Here is a 20013-nt window from a genome sequence, read left to right as displayed (position 1 = left end):
TAGAACCTCGATTTAACCGCGAGGCGAATGATCCATGAGGGACCCCTAAAATGGAAGATAACAAAGGACAAAACTGTTGGTATGCACACTTCCCAACTAGCAGACCACTGTAATTTACCATCTGGCTTAGGCCCCGTTTCCAAAGAAAAAGCTATTTTTGTTGTGAATATAGCTTGGGTGCTGTTTGACGAATATTGACAAAACGTTTAAAAAAACATGTTTTTCCACCTCAGCTCCTTTCTGGAAAATTATAGGGTGACCCATCAAGTCAGGCTGAGGAAAGGGCGGGAGCTCCCAACATAAGTTTTCTCCATTCATTTTTCCATAGGAAAATTAGAAACAGCTGCAGTCAAAACGACTAAACGTAATGGCCCGAAATTTGGCAGAAACCTAATTTGTGGCCCAGAAGGTGTGCTTTTTGTGAGTTGGTGTAAATCTGTTCCTTAGTTTGAAAAATTAAGGTTAAAAAACATTGTATATTTCACGCTGCTCAGGATCAGCACACCCAACAGATCTTTAGATAGGATCTGATTGGCTGCCACCACATCTACTAAGATGGGGTGACCGTCAATTTAGAATTCGGGGACTCAGTCCTACATCCTACAAAAAAAGTGAAAAGAAAGTGCGGGGCAAAACAGCATCACTGCAACACCTGAATGACAGGAATATAACAACACTGTGGATGGCTGGACCTATAGTTGCTTTAGGTCATGAGTTGCTGGAGAATTTCATTGGCTAAGTTTTTTAAAACAGTATGTGCAAACTAGGGCTGGATGGAGTTTGCAGAGTTTCACTCTGCAGAATTCTGCAAAGTTGCAGAGAAACTCAGCTAAATTCCGATGAGTTCTGGGAATGGACAGAGTATTGCTCAGCCAACCCTTGTCTGCCACACCACATCAAAATGTACAGAACGGTCCCCCCTGCGCATATCACAACTTAAGTAAGCGTGGCCAGGGTACACAAGGGGACCAGGAGAAGGTGTAGGGCCTGTACCTCTCTCACCTGCGCATCACCAATACCATGCTACAGATACTCGGAGCTGCCACTGCCGCCACTGCTCTCCTCCGCCAGTGCTACCATTTCCTTGTGCTTCACTGGCTTCTCTGGAGCTGTGGGAGAAACGAGAGCCGGTTGCACAGTCTGGGCTGCCCTCCCTCACTGGGATGGTATGGACATACCGGTCATACTGTGCACATTGCGGCAGGCTGAGCACCAGGCCATGGCTGGTGCTAGAGGGGCTCAGCATAGCAGTCCGCATCAAGCCGCAGTCGGAGCAGAGGTGGCAGATCCTGCATTTTTTTGGTGGTGCAGGAAAATACAAAAGGTGGGGCTTGCAGCCAACCCAGGGAGAAAGCAAACTTCGCAAAGTGGAAGTTCTGCCCCTCTTATCTTCCAGCATTGGCTTGGCTCAATGGGAACTGAGTGCTGATTGAGCAAGCAACTTGTTGGATCCGGGGTTAGGATGCTGTGACCTTCCTCTGGCACCCTTGGCTGTCTGGCGGAGTCTTGGCCCTACAGCAGTACATTCTATTGTATTTCTTCCTCTACCAATATTGCTGGTTAGCGTTCTAGTGCATCATCAGAGTCAAGTTTGTGACTGATTTTTTCTTTCTCATGGTGAGCGTACTGGTAAACTCCACTCTGCTGGTGGTTTCAGAGCTTTTGCCAAACCCCACGCTCCAAGCAGAGCACAGAGTGGAAAAAACTCCGCAAATTCCACCAGCGGAGTAGAGTTCACCTCCCACACCTACTTTTAACAGACATCTATTACATTTCTTTAACCTTGTTTTATTTTGTGAATTTCTGATTTTATTTTAATGTAGATTAACCTATTACAATCCCGGACTATAACATCACTTTAACCCTTGTTTTTTTCCAGTGAAAAAAGTAATAATATATAAATATACATTTATTTGTGTGTGTGCGTAAATGTAGTATCAGTAGACTTACATGCTCAGCGTACACCTGCCTTCTAGTGTTGGACTATTGCAACTTTTTTTTCTTCAAAGAAGTTTTTTGAGTCATTTGGTTTCTGCAACATCTCTTCTGGTAGTAAACGCATATGGGCACTTAACCCTTATTAGATTATTTTTTACACCATCATGTTCACTCATTTTATTGACATTCCCAGGACCCGTGTCGTGCCGTCCCATTGCAGAGACAGCTGCTTCAGAGTAGAGGCCCATCCTCGAGAAGTTTCAAAGGAAGCATGTTGAAAGGCAATGTCGGATCATTATTCACTCCTGCACAGGCAAGATCTCTGCCACTGGGAAAACTTTATACAATGAGTGAAGGCTCTGCTTTAAGAATACTCCTAGCCCGGACACTTCTCTCCAAAAGGTGCCTCCTAAGAGGCCTAAGGACACTTCCCTTACCCCTCCTCCACCTCCTTCATCACCTCCACTTCTACCACTGACTTCAGCACCTTCACCTGACCAGCCTCACTTCTTATGACTTCTTCTTAGTGGTCACTTGAGTCCTATTCAGACACAGGTAGCTCTACTGCTGACTCTCCAGCAGAGGACTTTGGTGTGCCACTCTACCTTCACCCTATGGACGATGCTTGGGAAGACTACGGGGTGGACCCACTGGGGGATCCTGACCATGACAGTGTCCCTGTTGCCAATTTGGCAGGCCTCCTGACTTACTATGACAGAGCCCAATGGAAAGAGGTTGTGGCCTTACTCCAACATCTCCTCGACCAGTACTGGAACAGGGGAGCAGAGACTGTTGAGGATGTGAAGGTCATATCCAGCGCTACCATTTGGTGTGCATTAGCTTCGGCTGATAAAGCTGACAGTGAGCTGAACACCTCAGTGATCCTCCATTGCCACTCTAGGGTGCATGTCTCAGGTTTCAAAAGTAGGAAGTTTAACAACATCTCATTAAGCTGCCCTTCACAGGCGAGCACCTTTTCGGTCCCTAGGTTGGTGAGATGTTGGAAAAGATGAAGAAGGACACTGGCCTTGCTAAGGCCATGGGTACCCTTCAGGTTCCTTCAGCTAAAGCTCCTTTCTGCAACAGATAATGAGTAGGTCCAAGCCAACTTCGACTGATTCCACGCTGTCACATCAACACCAGCAGCAGGCTTACTACAAACAGGGAGTTAGGAATTATGCACGGGCACCTTCAGGAGTAACAACTCAAAAGGTTGAGGCAGAGCTCCTCCCTCCAGGAGAGCCTCTATCTTCAGGCATTGACTTGCGTGAATATCCCCCTTCCCACTCCCAATCCCACTACACCTGTTGGAAGGAAACTTTAGAGATTTCTACCCCTTTGGGGACCACAGACTAGTGAGTTCTATCCATCATTGAGTACTGCTACTGCCCTGAGCTCATGTCAACCCTACCAAACATCTCTCTTTACACACATACGCCATCAATCCAGCACACTTTGCTCTACTCAAACAGACCATAGAGTCAATGCCCCTCAACATCGAGGAAGGGTTTTTTAATCCCTGTACTTTCTCATGCCCCAAAACGACAACTTCCTCAGGCGTCATTGAGCTTAGGCCTCTCAGCAGACACATCCTCTCAGAACATTCCCAAATTATCATTCTATAGGAGGTAATCCCCCTGCTTTAGCCTGAAACAAAAGATGCCACTGAGTTAGTGAAACATGTGACAGAAATTTATATGGCATCAGAGAATCCTTTGATCATTTTGTCTGGGGATTTTAATCAACATCTTATTGGCTCGGCTCAGGGATAAGAGGTAGTGCTGCAAACAGGCCTTTATAATATCTCTAAACAACACGTTCCACAGCAGAAGAAGAAGAACCTGCTCAATAACCACCTACTAGATGATTTGGAACACTTAAACCTGCGTGCACTAAACGGCAGATTCTCAGATGACATTCCACCTGTAGCCTCATATTACTCCGCAACAACCAGTTCCATCTTGGACTACACCTTTGTAAATCTTGCACTTCTTGAATACATCGGTGGGTTCAGAATGGGGGATAAAGGCGACAGTGACCATCGCCCACAAGAATTCCACATAACCTGCATAGCCTCAAAAACAATCACGCCAGAAGCAACTCAGGAGACCATTCATACCTCTAATTTACGGAGGATTAATTGCACAACAACAAATATAGCCAGTAAAGTTGACGCTGCAATCCAACTCTTTAATAAACTAGCTGAAAGCCCAGGAAATCAAATAGAAACCTGGGAAAAATTCACCGACTCACTCATAAGTCAATCAGCAAAAAACAACAACAACACCTGGGAGCTACAGTTCACACGAAATAAGAACAACATCTCGAATAAAACCCGACTAGAGATAAAGTCTCTTAAAAAAACAATTAATGCAGCCCTGCGCAACTTAAGATATTCACCATGGAATACTTTTCTTCGAACAAAATTAAAAGAGCAAAGGGCAAAATTGAAGAAACTCAAATGGCATATTAAAAGAGACTCTGAGAATGACCACTGGGCAAAATTACTATGCGACATAAAACGCAACAACAGTAGTCGCTTCTGGAAAACAGTCAACGGAATCATCCGACCATATCACACCGGAATTGGGTCAAACATAACAGAATCAACATGGATAAACTACTTGTCAAGCCATTTTAACAACCCCATTGAAACATCTGGCAATAATCAAACAAGCTTTCTCACGCCGCAAGCACATATTAGCCAGACCTCAACCTATCTGAGCAACCAAGATCTTGGAGACAACGAAAACAGCCAACTAGGTGCGGCCAGCCATCACCCCCTGGAAATAATAAGGAAACAAATTGGAAAAGGAAGGAGAGAAGGAGCACCAGGCCCGAATGGCATTCCTCCGGCACTCTACAAAGCTAAGCCTGATGCCTGGGTGGACATTTTCTGTTCTTTATTCATGGACATCAGGAGGTTGGAAATAATACAAGAACTTTGGAAAGGGTCAATCATAGCACCAATCCATAAAAAAGGGTACAAGGCTGATCCGAACAACTATCGCCTAATAGCTTTGATTGATAATGAGGCAAAATACTTTTCTGGCACAATACTTGAAGAATTAACAAACTGGGCAGAGGCTAGTCTTACTATACCGTGGAATCAGACTGGGTTCCGCAAATCAACAAGTACCACCACCAACATTCTTACAATATCTTTAATAATCGACGCAGCCAAAATCTCAAAGCAACCATTACATCTGTGCTATATTGACTTTAGCGCCGCATTCGACAGTGTGGATAGAGGCAGACTGTGGAGGAAATTGGATCAATGGGGTGCACCAGCACCCACGGTAAACATGCTGAAGCTTTTACACACTAATACCTGGGTGCAGGTGAAACTAGGCGATGGTAGTCACGTCTCCAAGAAAATCTACACCTCAAAAGGCTTGAAGCAGGGTTGAGTGCTTGCACCAACCCTGTTTAATCTATATCTGGCTGATCTGCCAAAAGTACTTAATGCCTGTGATTCTCATTCCCCGCGGTTAGGAGGGATTACACTGTCCAACCTAATGTACGCAGACGATGTAGTCTTGCTAAGCCACACACACGTTGGATTACAGAACCTCCTGACGGCAATGCAGAACTACGCAGAAGAGAACAATCTAAGGATAAACCTGCAAAAAACACGAACGATGACAATCCAAAAAAACAAAAAAATATGTCAGAGAAATTGGTTCCTCGGCAACAGAAAAATTGATGCGGCAGATGAGTACAGATACTTAGGAGTAATAATAGACAAAGGAGGCTTGTTTAAATCTCAGATGAAGGAGGAAAGAAGAAAGGGCACGTTAATGGCCATAACTCTGAAAAATCTTGCGCACAAACTCACGGGGCCGCTCCTGACCCCCTTACTAAAGGTAGCCCAGGCAAAACTTCTTCCCACAATTGCATACGGTAGTGAAGCAATGCGGGGCAGAGATGCTAAGCAATTAGACAATCTCCAGGTTAAAGCCTACAAACAAATGTTTTGTCTTCCGAACTACATCTCTCCAGCCCAGGTTAGGTTGGAGTTCGGGCTCCTGCGACAAGATCTTGCTAGACAAGGTGCATATATCATTTGTTGGTATAAGATCAAAAGCTCTCGATCCCACATGCTTAACAGTCTGCTGTGGCAAGAACTGCAACTCAGAGATACGTCACAAGCCAGAGCTTACCTTCAGTCAGCCTTAGAATACACTAAACTACAGGAACTCTGGGAAACCCAAATTGGATATTACGCTTTTAAAAAACTAGCCTGGAAGGTCATCAAACAAGCGTCACTGATTGAAGACAAGGCAACCTTTTCTAATAGAGCCCGTGCCTGGATGACTCTGAATACATATAAGTCCCTGACCCCACAAACATACTTTAATCAGGGGTACTCTAAAGCAGTAAAAATGAGCTTTATGAGGTTCAGATTGGGAGTTCTGCCTTGTGCCCAACATCTTCCGCCATGGCAACGGCAGATAGGTCAAGACTCCTGTAGCCTGTGCAAAGCTAAGCAAGGTGACATTTTACATTTAATCTGCCTATGCAAAAATATGGCTCAAGACCGGCAGAAACTCCTAAAAAACCTATTCAACATAATGGGTATTCGAACAAGGAGACAAGCGGTACTAGCATGTTTTAACCCAGAAAACACTCAGTTAAACTGCCGCCTAGCAAAATTTTTAACGCTTGCTGAACAAAAACGGCTAAAAAACCTGGTAACTGACTAAAAAATCATCAACGTTTCTCCTAACTCCGAATGAGATACGGATTTGTCTCAGTTAGTCCTTAAGGACTTAACTTCAGCTACAAGATAGCCCCTTTAAACGAACAATGAACTTGCCTGCTCACCCCGCTGTTGCTGTACACAATCGCTCCCTTTAATGCAAATTTTTCTGTACATAATTTATATTATCTATAATCAAATTGCAAGTATGTATGTTTTAATATTAAGTTACTAGTACGACGGCACTTCAGAACTAATTCCAGGTAACAGCCTAAATTTACTGACACATTGGCTATTTGCACAAGGAAATGGCTCAAAACTTAATGAAAAAAGCACCTGTTTTATAATACTTTTTAACTGATCTCATAGGTACCACGCACTGTTAACAAATGTTATATTGTTACGGTTTTTATTAACTAAACAATAAATTTATTATTATTATTCCCTGCTTTAGCCAGGGCACTTTATGACCCCACTAGACCTAAAGGGTGCCTACTTTCACCCCCCATCCCTCTGGCCCATCAATGCTACCTCTGCTTCATGGTAAATGGTCAGAGCTACTAGTTCAAAGTGGTGCCCTTTGGAGTCACCACAGCCCCAAGAGTCTTCACCAAATGTCTTGCTGTGGTAGCTGCTCAACTCAGAAGGGAGTGGACTCACTTATTCCTCTTCTTTGATGACTGGTTGATCAAGACTGCAAGCAGACAAGACTGCTGAGTCATCACCCATGGTGCAATCTTCCTGCTACACCAAGTAGGTTTTACAGTCTATGCTACCAAGTCCCACCTACAACCACTTCAGGTCTAATACTTTCTTTGGTCAATCCTCAATGCAGTCTCGGTTAAAGCCCACTGAAGCGAGCAAAGGGTGGCTGCATTCCAGCAGCTACTGCCTCTTGTTCAGCCACTCTGTCCTTTCACAGTGCAAATATTGATGCCTCCTGGAACAACGGCCATAACCAGAGAGTCACTGGGAGGATCCAGTGTTGATAAGGGCCAGCAGCCATTTATCTCTGCAATAGTGTAACAATAACAATCTATTGTGTGGCAGGCCCTTCGCAGACCAGGTACCACAGTTGACCATTACCACAGCCTCATCTCTCGCCAGTTCGTAAGCACATCTGAACAACATGACATTCCATAATCTGTGTCTACCTCATCATGGTCTTCATATAAAACATCTTGAGCTTTTCTCCATACATCTAGCCCTCAAAGCTTTTGTACCGGACATTTAGGGCAAGGTGGGGCTTTTCTGAACTGATAACATGACTGCCTTATTTTCCATGCAAATACAAGGTGAAACATACTTTTCTCAACTATCAGCACTAGCTCAGAGTATTTGGCACTGGGCAATTTCCACCTTGTGTGTCTCCAGGCAGAGTTCCTCTGGGAGTGGATAGCGACTTTGCAGACTTGCTCAGCAGGATGCAGCCACAAGTCCATGAGTGGGAACTCCACCCACCAGCCCTACTCACGTATGTTTGGCGATGGTGGTACCTCAGATATAGACCTCTTTGCCACCTTACACCTAGAAGCTATTGCTGCATAAATGCAGAATAGGGAAGATGTTCTATTCAAGATCCCTATTCTAAAAGCCTTTGTGAAGGGCCTTAAATGTATCAGCCCCCCTAGTGTACCACCTGCATTAGTCTGATCACCATAATGATAGGACTGCCCTTCAAACCACTGCATTCTTATATTTTCCAGTTTCTTAGTGTTACAAACACAAATGAACATTGGTTATATAGAAATATTAATGTAAAGAATACTTCAATACTAAAGTACCCCAAGATGAGTTCTCTTTTTCCCTTCTTCTGAAAGAATACTCGGATGAAGGCTGCTAACATTCAAAATGCCTCCCTTCCATGAAGACTGTAGAGAGAGACTCTTCATATGCCTTCAGTTTCTCTCCAGTCTGGCTAAAAAAGGGCCTTGCTCCTCTTCACAGCAATGCTAGTGCTCAAGTCACCTATGTTGCTTATGGATTATACGCTCATTCATCAGACCTCAGCCCCGTGAACTGCTAACAACAATTACTGACTAGCAGTCTTCACAAAAACATTGATGGCACATATGCTACAATGCTCCCCACTAAATCTATCCATGAGCAACAATTTTGGTTCTTTCACAAACTTTTGATTCACAGACATATTAAGTTTGACAGAGAGGAAACACTATACACCTCTTGGACACAGTTCCCTTCTCTCATACACCAGGTCTCCCATTCAATAAATTTGGTGGTCACTGTTACCAAAGGCTTTGTTGAAAACAGGCATCTAGGAGTCATTTTTTTAACTTTGATCCATTACTGGATTTTGAGATGTTGAAGTGAGCTACTGTTTCTCTTAAGGTTTCCTGATGGTTGTCTTTCATTCATGGACACCAAAAACATTTTATATGGGCAGTTCAATTCATTTGTTAGTTCTGAACTAGGATTTTACAGTGACAAACTGAAGCAAATCATAAACGAAACCATGTGGATGTCAGTGGAAAGTCTAAATGGGCTTGTGCATGTTACACTAATACTGAGGAAGAAGTGGTAAGATGTGATATCTGAAGGAGATCCTACACAACCTCACCCCCTCCTACCAGTTGAAAGAAACTGTACAAGCTAATCAAAGCTAAGAGAAATGTGGAAAAGATCACAAACTGAGACAGACCAAAATGTCTTCTGGTACAAAGATCAAGGTCACTTTTTTAGTTAACCCTGACAATAAATGTTGCAAGTCATCTTCCATTTATACAGTATCTTGGCTATTTTCTTTTACCCAGAACATGTGTGTAAAAGGTCTCTTTGCACACAATCTCAAATATTGATAACTAGGAAGTATAGGAAAGTGCCCCTTTTTGCATGGTTGCCCCCACTTTTTGCCTAAATGTTGATGTATTTTGACTAAGTGTGCCCCGGGCTTCTGCCAACCAGGTACCCAGGGCCTATGTTCTTTCCCTAAACCTGTAATGTTGCAAAACCCAATTGGCACCTCTCTGGCCACATGTAAGTCCCTTGTAAGAGGTACCATAGGTACCAAGGGCACTGTGACCAGGGAAGGCCTCAAAGGGCTGCAGCATTTATTGTGCCACCGTTAGCGATCCTGTACCTTCACAAACACACACTCCCCTTGCAGGCTGCGTGTTTTGGAGCAGAACAAAGTGAAGAGTCGACATGGCACACATCCCTGTGTGCCATGCCTACAACCCACTGCCCTGGCCTAGATAAGTCACCCTTCTAGCTGAGTGCACTATACCAGTGGTGAGGGTACCGGTACATGAGCCCAGTACCCCTACAGCGGCTAAGTCAATTCTTGGACATTGTAAGTGCAGTATTGCCATAAAGAGTATATGGTCTGGGAGTTTATTATTACGAATGCCACAGCAACATAATGGTTTTACCGAAAACCGGGAAATTTGGTATCAAATGTCTCAGCATATTAAACCCACTCTGATGCCAGTGTGGGCTTTAATGAAAAATGCACTCAGAGAGCATCTTTGAGATGCCTCCTGAAAAACAACCTAACTCTAGTGTCCTGGCTGAGTGGCTGCTCCCCAGCTGCCAGCAAACAGACATGTTTCTGGACCCCTGGGTCGAAAGCCTGCTGCTCTCTGGGTCCTGAAACAAAGCACATCCTGGGACAAGGTGCCAAGCCTCCTCCCCCAGGATGGGCAGGGTCCATAAAGGGGAAGCTTCAAAGGCCTGCCGCCATTGTGAGCTACCCCAGCCATTTGCTGCTCCGAGCAAGTTGCCCCAACTGGTGCTAACCCAAACCTTGGGCGGGAGAATCAGTGCGAAAACAAAGTTAAGAAGAGAGGTGTCCCCACCTAGGCCAACCCCACCCCTTAGGTGGGGGAGGTGAGGTGAAGCACAACTCTCAGTCCCTGCCATCTTGCAGATGGGAGACCTAGCCAACCAGAGAGAGGCTTATTCCCCCTCCCACTGGAAGGTGGCATAATAGGAGGTGTAGCCACCCCAAAAAAGGGACCAATTGGTCCTAACCTGTACTTACCTGTAACTCCCTAAATTTGGTATTTAGGGGAAACCCTGAACCTTGCCTCCACAGATCAGAGCCGAAAAGAAGGACCGAACAGCTGTGCAGAGAGGAGAAGAGGAGCACAGCAACTGACTTGACCCCAGCCATACCGGCCTCTCCCGACCTCAGAATCCTCCAACAGAACCTCTGTGTGTCCTGCAGCCAGCAGTCCTCGAAAACCCTGAGAATCTGCCCTGCCTTTGTGTCTAAAAAGGACTTTGTCTCCCATGAGCATCGACTTGCTCAAAAGTAACCAACTCTGACTCCGGCCAACTCTGTGAGTCTCCACCACTCTGCTCCCGGCGCCCCGTGTCCAAGTGAATCAACACCCTAAGGAGCTCCTCCGAGCTATCCTAGCCTGGATCCTAGTAACCCCTGAACCTCAACAATCTCGTAAATCAAACCTGCATCCAACAACTGAAGGTCCCCTCAACCGCGACCAAAGGTGACACCTTGACCGACTCCATAACCGAAGTGGACCAGAAAGAGCAACTATGACCGTCTGACCAACTCCATCTCCAAATGCTTGCAGATACCGTACGATGACTCCCAAAGCCCCCATTCTCCTCAACAGCAGCTGACCGACTCCGAGGGAACCGCAACTTAGTCTGCAGCCTCAGCCAAGACTGCATCCTAAACCCAGCCACTCCTGTGCTGCTGATGGTGTAGTTCTTGTGTTGGCCATTGGGCATAAGAGCACTGACCTCGACCCCAGAAGCTTTTGTTCCCAATCTGGTGGCTTGCTTGCTGCAGTCTAAAAGCCCACAACTGTGCCTAGCCCTTGGCTAACATGTGGTCCCTGCAACCCGCTGCCCCTGTGCCGCTGGCAGTGTGAATCGAGTGCCCATTTGACTGTAACTTACCTACAGACCCGTAAACGCAGTTCTGCCTTCTAAGGCCTAAATGTGACTCATGAGTAGTACTGCAAATCTGTAATAACTTTGCAAAATGTATTGTCTCATTTTTCTTTCCCTCAGGAAGTGCACCAGCCTTGCATCTAGAGATACCTGGCTGTGTAAGAAATGTAATTGCAAAGTAAACCTGACTATCTGCAGATATAAAGTAATTCTACAATAACTAATTCACTGCATTCAAACTGTATTTAAACTGCATATGCTTCCAAAGTATACTTATACTTACCTGTACCAGGCCTGGCTTGGTTCTAGAAAATAAATATAACCAAATAATATATTTAAACAAACCAATTTGGTCCGAGTTCAGTCCTTGAGTGTGTGAAATCATCTCTTCTCTGAGTTGTACAATAAATGCTTAGCACTACCCTCTGGCCTTACTGCTCGCACACGCTACCACAAATTGAGAGTATGGTACTCCCTACTTCAACCTCTGCCTACCTTTGGGGATCCACTGCACTCTGTGCACACTATATCTTACTTTGGTATAGTGTATACAGAGCCAGCTTCCTGCATGAAGAAACTGGCTTTTCTCTCTCAAAGTGAACACCCATTCTTCATCCTGCCCATCCTGCACCTCCCTCTCACATTGATGAGTGATTTGTTTTCCTGTCATTCTTTCTCTGCAAAGTGAACATCTGCAGTTGAATGCACACCTATTCATTTAAAATAAAGATATGATTGATTGCTGTGTGTGCTATGGAAATAGCCAAGCAAGGTAAATGTACATATCTGTATCTTTCCAGGTTTGCTCTTTTATAATCTCAGATCTGATGGCAAACTATTCTTTTGTCTTTGTGTCTATATTGTCTCTCCATCTTTAGATGTGCATGTGCTGCTACTGGGAGATCTGTTAGTGCTTCTGCAGAGACAGGATGACAAGCTTATGCTCAAGTGTCACAAAAAACCAGCTCCGGATCCATCCAAATCTAAACAGCTTGTTTGCCCTGTTATAAGACTGAACTACGTGCTTGTCCGCGCCGTCGCAACAGGTATGTTGGGCATTCAGAACTCTTGTCTACAGTGTCTGACACACACACACACGCACATGCGTACACGCACACACACAGACACACACACACGCCCGTGCGCGCACGCACACACGCACACACAGACACACACGCACGCGCACACACAATAGGACACACCCAGCCTCTCATCCCTCTGTTGCAGCTCCACGTCATTAAGTAACTATCATTGACACAGCCAATAGGCCTTGATTTAGTGTGCTAACACTTTAAAAATGCAAACAATAAACTCAAAAAGAGAAACAAAATGCTTTTTACAGTGAGGGCTCCATGCATTTGATACATTCGTCTTTTTGTTTCTGTGTCAAATAAAGGTCGATTGGCAATGGATTCGTCTTTATAGCCCGTCTTTAGTGTCTGTGGCCAGAAAGCGAGGAAGGACTATAATGAAGGCTGTCTCGCCAGCGTTCATAGTCAAAGAAACCAAAAGAGGTTTGCAATGAAGGCGAGACAGCCTTCAATATAGACAGTCGTTCCTTTCTATGCACCCCCTTAAAAATACCCATCTCAGCTGCACTAATGAGAAGCTCTTGGGATGACAAAACAGGGGTGAAGCATGCAGCACACAGAGGAAGAAGAGCAGGGTCGAATTGGGATCAAAAATAGGCCTGGGCACCCTAAAAAAAAAAGGGCCCCCCATTCACCCTTCGCATCCTTTCGCAAAACATTTATTGGTCAGGGTACCACGGTTAATTGTTGGAATTAGCTAGGGTAAATGAATAACCTGTAAATAACCAGTCAGATCAAGTGATGAACGCTCATCTCACTGACCTATCTCTTGGGCCTACTGACAGGTAGTTTGATAGCTGATGAGTGTGCAGCAAAATAGAGGCCAAAGTAGTGCTTTTTTTAAACAAGCCATTACAATTGAGCTACTGCTTTACATGTGATGAAAAAGATGGATGGGGTCTCTGAACTGGTTGTGACCAAATATAAGTAATTTGAAATCTTTTATAAGAGAGGAGTTAATGTAATGTACTATGGACTAGGGACGTGGCCTGAAATGTCAGCTTTCCAGGTGTGCACCCAATCAGTATTTGAATGCCTCTGGTGTTAGTGAGCCCAAAGATATCACAGAAAAAAACACATAAAACATGACAGACCATTTGACTTTGCCAGTGCTTATTAGCACAGATTTGTACTCAATATCATATAAATGAGCATTCTTCCCTTCGCATCTCTTTCCACTGTGCTAGCTGCTTACACTCTTTTCTCCTCACATCATCCTCTGAAGTCTTCATTTGCATCCCTCACTCTTCACCTTCTGCCTTTTCTTTTCATTTTCTCCTTCTGCATTGTTTCTTTTGTTCCCTCCTCTCCCCCATCCCCTCTCTTACACACACATACACAGAGACACTGCATTTCTTTTCCTTTGGTGCAAATATTTTGACATCAGTATTTGTGTACCAATTGTACGCACTTTCACCTAAAATGGTAATTCCGATTGACAAATATACTTTATTGCTCTGTGCTCTCAGCACAGGCCAAGAATTGGATGAGTCTAACTCCTTTGTGACCCACTACCAGGCACTTCAAAAGACAGGCACTGCCTTCAGACTCCTCTCTAGAGCTGTGAATCGTGCCCCGTCTTGAACAAACAGCAACAACTTGAAACCACTCAGACATGAGGGCTCAGTTGGCTGATCCATATGTTCCTGCCAAAACCCTTCTTGATGCACCAGCTGAACCTCAATCTGGTTCTCACACTTGATTTGAACCTCATTCGGTAGAGGCACAACTGTCCTCAGAACCTGCTCACATTTAAAACAGTGCTTCTCATTGCACTCATGTCAGGGCGTCGCATGAGTAAGTTGCCAGCACTTTCTGTCCAGCAACCATACATTACCATCTTTCGGGACAAGTTAGTGCGAGACCAGGGAAGCATTCCTCCCAAAGGCTGTAATGCCTTTCCACATTGAGCAGTCTATCCCTGCTGAGATTCTTCGCTCTTCCTCATCTATCCAAGGAAGGAGAGCAAGACTCCATGGCCCAGACCGAAGAGAGCTCTGAGTTTCTATGTCATATGTACAAATACAAAAAATAAAAATGAGTGACAAGACAATAAATGAAGAATAAAACCCCAATCCAGCTCGCATCAACAAATACAGGTACATTCCCATTACATTGCTTCATGTGTGGCGCGCAGCGCCCCGGGACTCGATGGGTCAGTCACACCTCACCCAACCACAACCCCACGCAGAGGGGACAGACAAAGTATACCTCTCAGGGTGGTTCGTAATGAAAGGAGGATGCATCCAATGATCTCCAAAGCTTTTTTTTTTAAGGGCTCCAGGTAGAAGCCTGAAGCGCCGGATTACTAGACCCCCTCAGGAAAGATAACCATTCCTGCCAGATTTTAAAGCTCACTTCAGACGCATTTTTCCATTTGCAAAGAATCACTTTACATGCCATTGTTAACATTAAGTCCATCAGCTGGCGATCTTGGTCAGTTGTTATTTGCGGGTCCAGTGCCCCCAGAATGACGTAAACAAATTCCTGTATAGGTTTTATCTTGAAAACATGGGAAATGCAATCGAATATCCTCCCCCAATAATCCCCTAATGAAGAACAGGAGAAAAGCATATGTGCAAGATCCCCAGTACCTGACTGACAATTCCAGCACACAGGGGAATCTCTTAATTTACATCTGAAAAGCCTGTCGGGCGTCCAATAGGCCCTGTTGGGAAGCATATATTTCGTCTGGAATAGAATGGGTGAGACTTTATGTGTAAGAGCTAACTTATGAATCACCTCCCAGTCAAAGGATATGCCTGATAGATTTGGCTCCGCTTCCCATACGCTTTCCACTCTTTTGTGTTTTTTCATGGGTAGGGGCAACAACAATTTATATACCCTCGACACAAAGTGGCCATCATGTATTAATCGTGGGATATGCTGTATTAGCCAAGGGACATAAGGAGAGAAGCTGTTCGCTGTCAGAATCGATTTAAGTTTTAGGAAATCATAAAAATCCATCGGGATAAGATCATGCCTATGCTGTAAGGTCGAGAATGGCAGGGGAACCCCATCATCATACAAGTCCTTCACCAAGTTAATGCCCTTCTTGGACCATGACTCCCAGAATATACTACTACCCTTAAGTTTAAGATGTGCATTCCTCCACAGGGACATATACGAAGATCTGGCGAATGTCAAGTTTGTTTTATGTGTTTGGTCGAGTCTAAGTAAGGCCCTTCTAGTATTAAGCATGATGTACTTAGAGTGAGGAAGGTGTGACAGGTCCATCGTAAGGAGGGCCTCCAAAGGCGCGTGATCCACCAGTGCCTCTTCAATATTTATCCATAGTGGTGTGTATGTAGGGGATTTTAACAGCCACTGAGCGCCCTGTTTGCACAGAAACGCTGTCTGATAGCACCTGAAGGAGGGGAGACCGAGACCGCCTTTATCTTTTGCTAATTGTAACTTCTTCAGAGAGACTCTGGCCTTCTTGCCCTGCCACAGAAAATTCTCAAACACCTGATCCACCTTAGTAAGAAAAGCATTAGAGAACGTCATAGGGAGCATACTGGCCAGATAGTTGACCAACGGAGTCGACATCATTTTAAGCGTCTCTGCCCTACCCCACCAGGAGAGAAACTTTGGTGACCAACCGTCTAGTAATGTAGAAATCTTTTTCAGGGTCAAGTCTTCATTTACTCTCAGCGTGGAGATCAGATCCTTATCGAAATCCAGCCCAAGATATTTAAAGCACCGAGGTTGCCATGTAAGTCCAGAGTCTCCAATAATCCCCTTGTCCGCAACACTGTTCAAAAGTTTGACCTCCGTTTTATCTTTGTTGAGTTTATATCCAGATACTCTGGAAAAATCTTCAATGTCAGCCATGAGGGCCGGAATCGCTTCGTCCGCTCTTTCCGACATTATCAGCACATCGTCCGCATAAGCCGTTAATTTTATAGTGCAATCACCAAACGGTATACCCGCTATATTTGGGTCATGCCTTATATGATATAAGAACGGTTCAATCGCCAACAGAAAGAGTGAAGGAGACAGGGGGCAACCCTGTCTCGTGCCTTGTTGTAAGCGGAAGGGAGAGGAAAAGGATCCACCAGCCCTAACACGCGCCGAAGGGCAGCAGTAGAGGGACATTACCAGTTTAGTGAATGACTCTCCTAGATTGAATCTACAGAGAACAGCCCGGAGGAAGGACCAATCCACCTTATCGAATGCTTTTTCAGCATCCAGTGTTATTGCTGCAGTCGGTGTGTCTAAGAGTTTCGCCTTTTCTAGTACGTGTGCCAGAATTCTTGTGTTGTCACTGGACAAACGATTCTTAAGGAAACCAGCTTGGGATGGGTGAATCAACTTCGGGAGAACCCCCTGCAGGCGGGCGGAAAGTATCATGGCCAGGAGTTTGCAATCAATATTAATCAATGAGATCGGTCTATAATTTTTCGGTAGCGAGGGGTCTTTCCCATCTTTAGGAAGTACAGCAATTATGGCCTCAGCCAAAGTACCTCTAACTTCACCGGATTTATTAATACCTTGGAATAGCTTTAGGAGGGGGTCGACCAAAAGGGAGGGGAAAGTTTTATAAAATTTTGCAGTGAATCCGTCAGGGCCAGGGGCTTTCCCTACTTTTAAGCGTTTAATTGCAGCCTCTATTTCTAAAGAGCTAATTGGACCATTAAGATTGACCCGGTCCTCCTCCGAAAGTTGTGGGAGATCACACGCATCTAAGTATTCCTTAATTCTAGGTTCCTCCACCGCCTCATTTTTTGCATAGAGGTCCTCATAGAAAACTCTAAACACCTCCGTTATTTTGTCAGGATCTGAGTACGAGTGCCCAGATGCATCCTTAATGACACTAATAGAGTTCTTCTGAACCTTGAACTTTAAGTATGAGGCGAGGGACTTACCCGCCTTATTAGACTCACAAAGCTTAAATCGCCTGCCCTTGTCAAGCCAGACCCCCGCTCTCTCACTAACTATTTTATTATATTCATATTTTTTATTCGCCAACGCAGCAAGAGACATCTCATCCCTATCTTTTAGATGTTTAATCTCTAGATTTCTAATGTCCATCTCCAAAGCCTCCAACTTCTCATTATAAGATTTATTCATCTCAGACCTAATTTTGATACACACTCCCCTTATAGTACTTTTCAGAGCCTCCCACCTAATGAGATCGGACGTGTCCCCTTGTTTGTTAATCTGAAGGTAGGATGATATCGCCTCCTGGACTGTGGCCCGGTGCTTGTCACTAGTTAGGATTTCATCATTCAACCTCCAAGCTGTCTGACGAGAGGATGGTTTAACATTTGTGATTGTTAATGAAATGCACGAATGATCCGATAATACACGAGGCTCAATGGTTGTAGAGTCTAATCTAGGAACGCCATTCTGTGTGATAAGGAGGAAGTCAATCCGGGAATATGAGTCGTGTGGTGGAGAATAGAAATTGTAATCCCTCTCCGTGGGATTCTGGAGTCTCCAAGTATCCACCAAGTGGAAACGCTTACACATACTAAGAAAAGCTTTATGAGCTTTCGTTGATTTAAAGGTGCAGCGTGAATCTCTATCTAAAATTGCATCTATTGGAAGATTGAAATCCCCAGCTACTATGTGCAACGCATTGTCCGGAATAGTTTCAAGGTGTTTATTCAGTTTGTCCCAAAAGACCAGGTCGCTAGTGTTGGGTGCGTACACGCTAGTAACATAGAACTCTGTATTATCCTTACTCATCTTGGCCGTGACCCATCTGCCATCCGCACTAACTTCAGACGATAAAACCTCCACCTTAGATTTCCTCGCAACAAGTATCAGGACACCATTCTTTTTATTCACAGCCTCTGCACCCACCACCTCATTATAAAATTTATTCCTCAGGTGGTAAAACTGCTTTGCTTCAAGCTTCGTCTCCTGGAGCAAAACGATATCACCCCTCAGTCTTTTAACATAATCTAATATCTTCTGTCTCTTCACAGGCTGGTTCAGGCCCTTAACGTTGAACGACAGTACCTTCAGTCTGTCCAAAGTACAAACCCCCCCCGGCGAGCTAAGTGAGTTATTTATCATCAGGAGGTTGCATCAACATCACATCAAGCATATACTTCACAGTGTAAGCGCACTTAAAGCCGCAGTAGAGCCCAGTACCACCCACACCCACAAGAAGCAAGAAGATGGAGACCATGCAAGCCGGAACAAACAACAATAAAAGCAAAAAACAAGGAACACATACCCCTACCCAAAAAACCCCCAGCCCCCCACCCTTCCCACCCCAACTGAACGAGTTAGACATGGTGACTGGAAAGAGAATGCGTCGGAACCCCCCCCCGTGCATAGCTTGTACTGAGAGATAAGAACCATGGACCAGAGGAACTATCTCCCGTAAATTAAGGCCTGTTACCACCCTTTAGGCATCAACACCCCCCCACCAGCGCAACCCACGGGCACCTCCTCACCCATTCTAGACCAGTCGTTTAAGCAACAGCCCGCCCCCGTCAATCGCTACCAACCCACTTAATAAACCTGTGGAACATTATACATGACCATTAGCTATCTTGGCCCAGTAAACTGAAACTCCTCTATTCAAAAGGTAATAATTCTAAAACATAACATGTGGCTAAGTACCCTGAGCATCTGCAACTGCATACTGCCAATAAAACTGTTTTGGAGAGAGCCCCGAGGCAGGGAATATGCCCCAGGCAACCTGCCCCCTCAAGTAGCATTAGACCGTACATAGCTGTGTTCACTTATAACCTGAGGCTGAAGCCTGTGCTGCTGCCCCCATTGAGGCGCTTGTATCCATGTCCTGATCGTCCGGACCATCAAGCATGCGTTTCAATTTCAAAGGATCAGAGAAGAAATGAGGAGACCCGTGGATCAACACACGGTACTTTGCAGGGCCAGCAAACCCATACTGGAAGCCCCTTTTCTTTAGCATTGGTCGCAGCGCCAAGAACGCTTTCCTAACCTCCACCGTCTCTTTACTGTAGTCCTGTGAGATGTACACCTTGACCGATTTCCATAAAATATGGTTGTTTTTCCTCATGAAGTCAAGAATCTGTTCCACATGTTGATATCGTAATGGCTTGCACACAATCGCTCTGGGCCCTTTCTGGTTTTTACTTATCTTGCCTGGTACTCTATGAGCCCTATCAAACTCCAGTGGATGGTGAAAGGACAGATTAGTAGCCTGGGAGAACCAAGACTCCAGGAAAGCCCCGCAGCTAGCATGCTGATCCTCCGACCCCTCCGGAAGGCCAAAAATGCGTAGGTTCCCCCGTCTGTTCCTGTCCTCCAACTCCGCCAGTTTCCGCATAGCGTGATCCGATGATATGCATAAGCGGTTGATGGCTGCACACGACTTTACTTCTAGATCCTCAAGCCTGCTGATCCTCGACTCTGCCTCCACCAATTTTGCATTGGTTTCACGATTATCCTGCCTGA

General features: G+C 45.0%; 1 protein-coding gene across 1 annotated transcript in view; it reads left to right on the top strand.

Annotated features, from left to right (window-relative positions):
* LOC146772865 (rho guanine nucleotide exchange factor 11-like) overlaps nucleotides 1-20013 on the top strand; it is a 260444-nt gene that overhangs the window by 117957 nt on the left and 122474 nt on the right. The window contains 2 exon segments of the mRNA XM_085637039.1: nucleotides 4-79; nucleotides 12400-12567. Coding sequence (XP_085493165.1) covers nucleotides 4-79; nucleotides 12400-12567 — 244 coding nt within the window.

Source organism: Triturus cristatus, chromosome 12, assembly GCF_964204655.1.
Source record: "Triturus cristatus chromosome 12, aTriCri1.1, whole genome shotgun sequence".
NCBI classification, from domain to species: domain Eukaryota; kingdom Metazoa; phylum Chordata; class Amphibia; order Caudata; family Salamandridae; genus Triturus; species Triturus cristatus.
This window is presented reverse-complemented; position numbering and strand designations above follow the sequence as displayed.